Below are 10,670 nucleotides of genomic sequence, written 5' to 3' on the forward strand. Positions count from 1 at the left end.
AATATTTAATTATCATTTCCAACCGGACACCGGCGTGGGGTTTTTGGCCCGTAGTGTGAAGCATCGGCCCGTTTCCGTGCTCATCGGCCGTGTTATGGGAGTTAGAGCAAGACTGGGCGATTCTAATGGAATCAGGAAGTCGCCAATAACGGATGAGGCCATCCCACACATCCGTGGTGAGCTCAGCGGGTTTGCCACGCTCATACCCCTTCACGATCCAGTCACCCTTCCAGTTGGAGACCGTGTCCAACAAGCGAACTTTCGCCTTCGCGTTAAGCTTCTTCCTCACCCTCTCAGTGATCCCTAAGGTTCAATTATATTTTTTCTGTTGGAAAAAATAAATTAACAATTAGTTTATTAGAAAGTATATAAATAAATCATGAAAAAATTAAAGTATATATAATTAATTAATAGAAACTTACAGCGTAAATTTTGAACCATGTCTTTCTGACGTAGTGAGGCGTCTTACTCCAGTTCGGATGTGCCATGGAGAAGTAACCTTTGATCGTGTCGGTTACGTCCGATGCAAGACATCCGTCAACTCCCCACCTGGAACATACAAATTTAAAATATAAATTATTTTTTAATGTTATAAAAGAATTTTAAACGAATTAAAAAAAATTAATGCAACATACCACAAAGTTCCGTCCGGTCGGTCGGGGTCGATGACTGGTAAACCTTCTCTGCCTGGCAGACGGAGAATGTCCTCTACAGTGTACTGCGAGTAAAGAGCACTCGGAGGCACCATCAAATCGGGATGAATATCGGTGGGCATCGGAGGTGCCATCGGAGGAAGCACAGGAGGAGGCATCGTCGGGTGAGCCATCGGGGAAGGCATATGAGGAGCCGATGGTGCACTAGAAGAAGTAGACCCAGAGACTCTCTCAGTGTACTGAGTCTCGAGGACAGTCTCCTGACCCGAAGAACCGGGAGCTGAAGAAGACGGGTCTAAATGACTACCCGGCTCACCGAACATCTCTTTGTAATGAACAGTAAGTCTGTCTTTTTGAACCTGGGAAAGAAATTTAATTTTAAAAATTAACATCAACAATATATTTCTCAACATTATCCACCTAATCAACACTAAATAACAAAAAATTCGTAAACCTATCTAAATTCCCTATACTAACCACCTAATCTATCCTAAACTAACCAAATTAGAGAGGAATTAGAGAGGTTTACCATTGCCACGAAATGGAGAGGAAGTGGAGAGGAAGTAGAGAGGAAAGAAAGAGTGAGCGCTCAGGGGTATATATAGGATTACATATCGTCGGAATTTCCTCGTAAGGTTACGACGAAATAGCGACCAATTACAAAGGCCCGCGTTTTAATCTACGAGAAAACAGCGAGGAATTACAAAGGCCCGCGTTTTTATATACGAGGTATTAACGACGATTTTATTATCGTTGCAAATTCCTCGTAACTTTACGACGAAATAGCAAGCAATTGTACGAGGAAAGAGCGAGGAATTACAAAGGTCCGCGCTTTTATGTACAAGGTATTAACGAGCCGCGCTTTCCTATAAATATACCCACAACTCTCCTTCTCAAACCACACACAAACTCCCAAATCACACTCCTCAGCAAAATCCTATTCAAATTATAAATATTTGAAAAAAAAAAGAAGAGAAAAAGATATTAGAATTCATGTGGGCGAGACTTACGTATTATAATTGCTGGAAGTCTTGCCACAATTTGTTCTCCAGTTAGATATGAAGGAGGAGTGTCTCTCACAACCCTTTTGTGCCTAAACAAATTCTTGTTTCTTCGGTAAGGATGGCCAATGGGAAGAAATCGACGGTGACAATCAAACCAACTTGTCTTCCTACCATTCTTCAGTTGAGACGCATCTGTCGTTCCATTACAATATGGACAAGCTAATCTCCCATGTGTAGTCCATCCAGACAACATCCCATAGACAGGAAAATCACTTATGGTCCACAAAAGCATCGCTCGCATCGTAAAATTCGTCTTCGTTGAACAGTCATACGTCCTCACCCCTGTTGACCACAAATCCTTCAACTCTTTTATCAGTGGTTGTAGAAAAACATCCAGAGACCTTTTTGGATGGTTCGGACCAGGTATTAATATGGTCAAGAATAGCAACTCTCGTTGCATGCACATCTCCGGTGGCAGGTTGTATGGTGTAAGAAAGGCTGGCCACAATGAATATTGTCTCCCTGACATTCCGAACGGACTAAATCCATCTGTGCATAGTCCAAGATACACATTCCGGCTATTGCTAGCGAAATCCGGATGTACTTTGTTGAAATGTTTCCAGGCTCTTGCATCTGATGGATGAGTCATCTCACCATCCGTCTGAGTATGCTCGGCATGCCATCTCATCTTTCCAGCAGTCTGCTCTGATTGATAGAATCTTTTCAATCTGTCTGTAATTGGTAGGTACCACATCCTTTGGTACAGGGTAATTACGTCCCCGTCCTTGCGGCTTGAATCGTGGCTTCTTGCAGAATCGACATTCTTCTAGCTTCTCATCATCTCCCCAATAGATCATGGAGTTGTCGATGCAAACATCTATCATCTCCGAAGGAAACTCAAGACTATAAACCAGTTTCTGAATCTCATAATAAGAATCAGCAGACACATTGTCTTCCGGCAAATACTCTTTAAACAAGTCCATCCATTCGTTCATGCAACTTTCAGGTAGATTGTGATCAGTTTTAATATTCATCATTCTAGCAGCTAACGACAATTTAGAGAGACCTTCTCTACAACCACTGTAAAGTGGTTGATTCGCTGCGTTTAACATTTCGTAAAACTTTTTTGCATCTATATTAGGTTCATCATCTTCATCATGAGCTACGAATGCATCAGCTATCATATCACGAACCCTATCATAATCTACCATCTCCTCCTGATGGTAACTATGTTCATTATGCAAATGATCATCAACCGGTTCCTTTTCCTGAAAATTGTTATTACTACTACTAGCTTCATTCTGATCATAATTAAAACCTTCTCCATGTTGAAACCAGATATAGTAATTTGGCGTGAAACCTCTATTTATTAAATGCTTCCTAATATTTTTACGGTTTGCCAGTTTCAAATTGTTGCATTTCCGACAAGGACAGAACATCTTACCACTTTCTTAGGCGAGCGGTGTTGAATCTGCTTGATGCATAAAAGTCTCCAGGCCCGCAAGGTATTCTTTCGTCACTCTCCCGTTAGCATCTCTATGCATATACATCCACTTCCGCAACTCGTAAATAGTCCCGGAGCCAGCCATTTTTTTTTCTTTCACGTTTTTTGTTGTTGGTGTGTTTAAAATGATGTTCAAACATCCATATTTATAGGAAATTTCGAATCTGGCAGTTGTAATTTTCCTATGAATTTACGACGAAAATTAATTAGGTGGCAAAAAAAAAACCTGTAACACCTACAAAGTTGGTGGATTCAAAATTTCCTCGCTAAATACACGTAAATTATTTCCTCGTAAATAACACGCGAAGTTTACGTTGTATTTACGAGGAAATAGTATTTCTTCGTAAAAGACACGTCAAATTACATCGACTTTACGACGAATCGCTTTTGTCGTTATTTTACGAGGACATAACGATGACATTATGTTTCCACGTAAGTTTCTCGTAAAATCGACGTAAATTTACGATGATTGTTTTTCCTCGTTAACTTTCCTCGTTAAACATGTGTTTTCTTGTAGTGGTAACCAAACATTAATGGGCTTGTTGTTTCATATAATATGGCGTGAAAGTTTACTAATAATTAGGAAATGTCTAGAAAATTATCAGTGACATTAGATTGTAAGTAGGGGTTATTGGTTGTTGTATTTTAATGAATTTGAAAATTCGAACTAAATCTAGTGTTATTGGTTCTATGATTTTCAAATCTGTATTAAAATCATGTGTTATTGGTTTAATGATTCATAAATTCTGTATCAAATCAAGTGTTATTCAATCGTACGGATTTACTAATATATTTGAATTTATAATTGATTTGAATGGATTTGTTTGGATTTTTTAGTTAAAAATACAAAGACTCAAATCCGAGGGAAAACCTCCGGATTTGCATATTTTACTTGGATTTATAAATACTATATGGATTTCTAAATCAATCAAAATATATAAACCAATAAAATATTTGGAAAAAATAAGGATTAATTAAAATGTATTTCTGTTTTAATAACTTAGGTGTGCATCATATAATTGATGCGTATGATTAGTAGATTCCATTTAGTGAACCAAATCCTTAAAAATGTAATAAATACACTATCTTTTTTTAGCAAATATATAAATACTCTTTAAAACTCTAAATATAGTGCTAAAATGAATGTATTTTCCGTAAATCGCTCATAAGGAAAAGAATTCAAAAAATATTTATATATTTTAATAAAATAGAACTACATAATTTCTAAATTTCTTTAAATATCTTAAGGATATGATATCATCATTTAAAGATGATCACAAAAATTAAATTTTCATAAGATCTCATTTTAAAAACAAAACACCACAAATATTGCACTCTAATCATATTTTTCATATTCAAAAATCATAGAAATAATTATATTATGTGACTGATATGACATAAATCTCCAAATATATGCAGTGGCAAAATTACAATTCTGGATAAATTTTGACTATCTCATTTATATCTAATTTTTTTAAATATAGTTCCATTTTTAAAACCAAATATGATTAAAAAAATTTATGATTCTATTTTTTACCAGCTATTCCATCGAATATGTAAAATATTTTTTCAAATCAAACAGTGTGTACAACCAAATTAGCTATTGGAGCAACAAGTCATCAGACGTTCAACAACAATTATGGTATGAATGAACAAAACAATTAATAATTTTTCAAACTAAAAATAATACTGCGTTTTAAAAGTGCGGATCAAATTATAGTAACTAATTAAAATGGAATAAATAACTCTCTCTGTTTTAAAAATATTTATATTTTAGGAAAAAAATATTTATATAAACTTGAATAATTTATGCCAAAATACCTAAATTTTAACTAAAAATTGAGTTGGCTTGAATATTTGGATGTAGAATCAATAGATATTTCAAAATGTTCTGAGTATTGTTTAGTTGTTTTAAACATTTACTTTCGACTATTTGTATATATTTCGTGTATTTTAGACAACTTTAAAATATATTATATATTTTGTTTATATTTTTGGATATTGAATTTAAAAATAACTAATATATTTAAGTATATAAGTCTGATTCGGAAATCCGAAATATTTCGGTTTGGATCTGATACGGTTCCGGTTATCTAGATACTAGAATTTTGAACTCGTTCGGATATTAATTAATTTCGATTCAGATTAGGTACTACTCTTCTGATCAGATTCGGTTCGGTTTTTAGGGTTCTCGGATTTGTGTTCCAACCCTAGTGGAGATATTTAACCAATGACCAATGTTGATGTTCTTACAGTTTGAGATTTATATTTTTCAAAAAATAGTTTGAATTACTGTCAATGAACTCCGGTTCCCCCCATCACCACTTAGGTTTTTTACCTACATTTTCAAAAGCTAGAGTTGATTGATGTCTCACTGAGAAGACAATATGTAAAAAGTTAGGTAAATAACACATTTACCTTCCGACAGGCACACAGCTGCCGACAGTGCCGGTAAAACAAGTTTCGCATCTCTCTCCAAATCAACGGCTGTAAAATAGCCACGTCATCACAAACTCGAACTCTTGTCTTAAATCCACCTCTTTCTCTCTCTTTAGCCCACCACCACCTTTCTTTACTCCTTTCTCCGAATCTTCTCTACACAGCCTTCGAGATCTTCTTCTTCCTCCTCCTCCTCCACAGATCTAAAGATCTCAATAACCGAAGAAACGAATCTCCAAACAACCCGACACCGTTTTCAACTCCGACGTCGGCGAATCTTCCTCCGTAGATCTAGCAAAGAAAGCCTCTCCAAAATCTCCAAACGGTAATCTCTATTAATAGCTTTCCACATCAAAAACCAATTTCACTATTTTCAAATGTTTTTTTCCCGTTGGATTCAAATAGTTTTCGAACTCTTTTGTTATTTTTCCTCTCAGAAAATTCAAATCCGGATTAGGAGATGGCGCCGAGCATCCGAAAAGCGATCGGGGCGGTTAAGGATCAAACGAGCATCGGGATCGCGAAAGTCGCGAGCAACACGGCCCCAGATCTGGAAGTAGCCATCGTGAAAGCCACGAGCCACGACGACGACCCCGCGAGCGAGAAGTACATCCGCGAGATCCTCAACCTCACCTCCCTCTCCCGCGGATACATCCTCGCCTGCGTCACCTCCGTCTCGCGTCGCCTCGGGAAGACGCGCGACTGGGTGGTCGCCCTCAAGGCCCTGATGCTCGTCCACCGCCTCCTCAACGAAGGAGACCCTCTCTTCCAAGAGGAGATCCTCCACTCGACGAGGCGTGGCACGAGGATGCTCAACATGTCCGATTTTCGCGACGAGGCGCACTCGAGCTCGTGGGATCACTCCGCTTTCGTTAGGACTTACGCTTTTTATCTGGATCAGAGGCTCGAGTTAGCTTTGTTTGAGAGGAAGAGTGGTGTTGGTGGGGGGAGTAGTAGCTATCATAGCAATGGTGATGACCGTTACAGTAGAGGGAGAGATGATTTTCGATCTCCCCCTCCCAGATCTTATGACTATGACAACGGTAGTGGTGGTGGTTACAGTGGTGGTTATGGTGGTGTGCCTAAGAGATCTCGGTCTTACGGAGATATGAATGAGATGGGAGGAGGAGGGAGAGATGAGAAGAAAGCTGTGACACCTCTTCGAGAAATGACGCCGGAGAGGATATTCGGGAAAATGGGGCATTTACAGAGGCTGCTTGACCGGTTCTTGACATTGAGACCAACCGGTTTAGCTAAGAACAGTAGGATGATACTTATCGCGTTGTACCCCGTCGTGAGGGAGAGTTTTAAGCTCTACGCTGACATCTGCGAGGTGTTAGCTGTTTTGCTCGATAAGTTTTTCGATATGGAGTATACCGATTGCGTCAAGGCCTTTGATGCTTACGCGAGCGCGGCGAAACAGATTGATGAGCTTATCGCGTTTTATAATTGGTGTAAGGAGACAGGCGTGGCGAGATCGTCTGAGTACCCGGAGGTTCAGAGGATTACTAGTAAGTTGTTGGAGACGTTGGAGGAGTTTGTTAGAGATAGGGCGAAGAGAGGGAAGAGTCCTGAGAGGAAAGAGATCGAAGCTCCTCCTCCTCCGCCGGTGGCGGAAGAAGAGGAGGCTGAGCCTGATATGAACGAGATCAAAGCGCTTCCTCCTCCGGAGAACTACACTCCTCCTCCTCAGCCTGAGCCTGAGCCGGAAAAACCGCAGTACACGGAGGATTTGGTTAACTTGAGGGAAGATGGAGTCACTGGTGATGACCAAGGGAACAAGTTTGCGCTCGCGCTATTCGCCGGTCCGCCGGGAAGTAACGGGAAGTGGGAAGCTTTCCCGTCGGATGGAGTGACCTCCGCGTGGCAGAATCCTGCTGCGGAGCCAGGGAAAGCGGATTGGGAATTGGCGTTGGTGGAAACAGCTAGCAACTTGGAGAAACAGACAGCCGCGTTAGGCGGCGGGTTTGATTCTCTGCTGCTGAACGGCATGTACGATCAAGGAGCGGTTAGGCAACATGTGAGCACCTCGCAGTTAACTGGTGGCAGCGCGAGCAGCGTAGCTTTACCTTTACCGGGTAAAACCAACACTCAAGTATTGGCCTTACCTGCACCAGATGGAACCGTTGAGAAAGTGAACCAAGACCCGTTCGCGGCTTCGCTAACCATCCCACCGCCTTCGTACGTGCAAATGGCCGAGATGGAGAAGAAGCAGTATCTGCTGAGCCAAGAGCAGCAGCTATGGCAGCAATACCAGCGTGAAGGAATGAGAGGTCAAGCTAGTTTGGCGAAGATGAACAACACTGGTCCAGTTCCAGGTGGAATGCCTTACGGAATGCCACCTGTCAATGGGATGGGACCGCCACCACCGACGGGGTATTACTACAACAATCCTTACTGATTTCATTCTATTTGTTATTTGCTCCACCAAGTCTTATTATGATGTATGTGTAGATGACTCGTTTGTTTTTTTTTTTTTTTTTTTTTGTTCACCTTCGTTCTCGTGTGTTTTTGAAATGTTTCTTGCGTCTCTTGCTCGAGTTTGGATTTATAGTTTATGTACACTTTATTGAGGTTCTTGATTCCATTTTGTATAACACATTTTGATATCTCTAATGTTTTTCACTGTAAACTTCTTGAGAACAACTTTTGTTGGGTTTAAGAGTTATTGTTTGACTTGGAAAAAACGCTCTAGGACTTTGTTATGTTTGCTACTCCTATGAAATTTGAAGTCATTGGTTCAATTTTTTTGGTAATTATTAGGTGATATAGATTTGTCGCTTTCTTATCTTTTACCAGGCATAAACTATTCTTTTCTATAGTTGAGATTGGAAAATGACAGGGCGAGATGTGTGTATATGGAAGTCTGTTACACCAAGAAGTGGGTGACCCAATGGGTTATTATTTATATATATTGACAGCTAGGATGGGACCCTTTTTTTTTTTTTTTTTTTGTCAAACAAACAATTATATTAAATCTAAAAAAATTTTAAATTATTACATCCAGAACTATGCTCAACGGTAACAAAATAAAAACTGGAAGGAAACTCGACAGTTTGATGAACACCAACAAAACAGCAAGAAAAAACATAACAAACTTAACGAGAGTTACTTGCTAGGATGGGACCCTCCATTACCAAATATGTGTATAAATGATCAGTTCTTTTAAATTATGGAGAACGAATAATAATAAAGCTAAAGATAAGCTGGAGTCTCTTCATGTCCAACTCATGCAAGGGTGAGTCAGGTCACGTTCTGGCACACCGTCCATGACATCCGTGTGATACATATACAATAATGGTTGACTAATTTTGCGAATGATCGGGATCTTCTGTACTTATAAATGGTGTGGTCGGTTATAGTTATTGGCTAGGCTGGATCCAAGCCGAACAAGGAAAAGCTTTGAGTTTTTCTGGAAGAAGGGACATGGTTTGGTTTCTTCATGGGCCGAGAACCTTTATTTTATTTATTCACTTTGTTTTAAAACTATAGCCTGATCCGTGTGCGGATACTAATCGTTACTTTTATATACACATATTTATTTAAATGTTTATTAGTTAAATTTTTTTTTTTTAATTAAATAGTTTATTTGTTGTAAAAAAATATCGACCCGTACACCATACTAAACCTTCCACAAATATTGACTAATTGATATGTTTGATTAAATATTTCTTTTAACACGAAGTGGTTTCCCAAATATAATAATATTTTAAATATTTTGATAGATACGAGCCATATAGCGAGATTTAGATACATCAGACAATGAATATTCAATTATAAACATTAAATATTATTCTACAAGTAATTCAATGATATTTAAATCTTAATATAGATAGATTTTATTGTTGAAAATAATTAATAGTAACTGAAATGGTTACTGAAATGTTGTCCAAAAAAGTAACTGAAATGGTTAAAAATATATTTTAAAAATATTTGAAATATATATAGACAAGATTTAAATAGATTAAAAATGAATATTTATAAATACTCCAAATTATTCTACAAGTAATTCAAAAATATTTAAGCGTATATAGATTTTATTGTTGAAAATACTTAATGGTAACCGTAATGGTTAAACATATACTTTTGGAATATTTAAAATACATATATTTTAGGCCTTACAAGCTAAATGTGTGAAGATTATATGATATTTTGGAAATATTATGTAACATTATTAAAAATCGTTTTTAAAATTTCTTTTTCCTAAAATTTTAGCTAAATCATTTTATGAAATATGTTGGATTCAAAATTATAGCTAAACTTTATTTAGGAAATGATTTTGGAATTTTTTTTACTTTCTGTTTTTACTATTTTCTTTTTTTATAAAAATTAAATCAATTACGAAAATATTTAAATTAATTTGATTAATTAAAGGGTATAATAGTATTAAAAAATATAGTTCCTATTTAACTAAATAACCCTCTATAAAAATCCTATTGGGAAAAATCTAAGATGAAAGTGTCTTTTTTTTTTCTAATTTTCCCTTTAATTAAATAGGAAAAGACAATGATTACTTAAATTTAGGTTAAGCTGGAATTTGATTTTGGAAATGCATTAATTAAGAGAAAACAAAGAATCCTAAAAATTAGGTTAATTAATAATTTTAATTGCATGCCATTGTAAATAAGTTGAAAACTTAAGAGTATTTTCCTTTTTGCAACTTAAGAGTATTTTCTTTTTGTACTTCTCTTTTAATAATATAAGATTTTCCTTTTTATATTAAAATGAATCTAATATTGTATTTATATGAATTCAGGATGACAAACAACTTACATATATATGTATATACTATATATACTATATATGAGGTCAAGGTGTGGGAGAATCCTTGGATCCCTACAACACCAGCTAGACCGGCTCACCCTGCAGCCCCAATTTTGCACCTGAATATGAGTGTCAGCGATCTTATTGATCAGGAATCGAAGGAATGGGATATTCGACTAAAGGAGGATTATGTTGCCCATGCGAATATACCTTTTATAAGAAGCTTAGCCATAAGCTCAGCTCATCGTCGGGATAATTTCTGTTGGAGCTACAATAAAAATGGTGAGTATACCGTTAAATCTGGAT

General features: G+C 37.2%; 1 protein-coding gene across 1 annotated transcript; it reads left to right on the forward strand.

The window, feature by feature from the left end:
* Positions 1-5,701: 5,701 nt before the first annotated feature.
* On the forward strand, positions 5,702-8,232 carry LOC106394086 (putative clathrin assembly protein At2g25430). Its single transcript, XM_013834692.3, has 2 exons — positions 5,702-5,925; positions 6,038-8,232. Exon 2 carries the CDS (start codon positions 6,061-6,063, stop codon positions 7,999-8,001), a length of 1,941 nt encoding a protein of 646 aa, XP_013690146.2. The 5' UTR covers positions 5,702-5,925; positions 6,038-6,060; the 3' UTR covers positions 8,002-8,232.
* Positions 8,233-10,670: the final 2,438 nt, after the last annotated feature.

Source organism: Brassica napus, chromosome C4, assembly GCF_020379485.1.
Source record: "Brassica napus cultivar Da-Ae chromosome C4, Da-Ae, whole genome shotgun sequence".
NCBI classification, from domain to species: domain Eukaryota; kingdom Viridiplantae; phylum Streptophyta; class Magnoliopsida; order Brassicales; family Brassicaceae; genus Brassica; species Brassica napus.

What these genes read in the sequence shown, in the direction of transcription:
- LOC106394086 (XM_013834692.3), top strand. Translation starts at nt 6,061, where the DNA reads ATGGCGCCGAGCATCCGAAAAGCGATCGGGGCGGTTAAGGATCAAACG.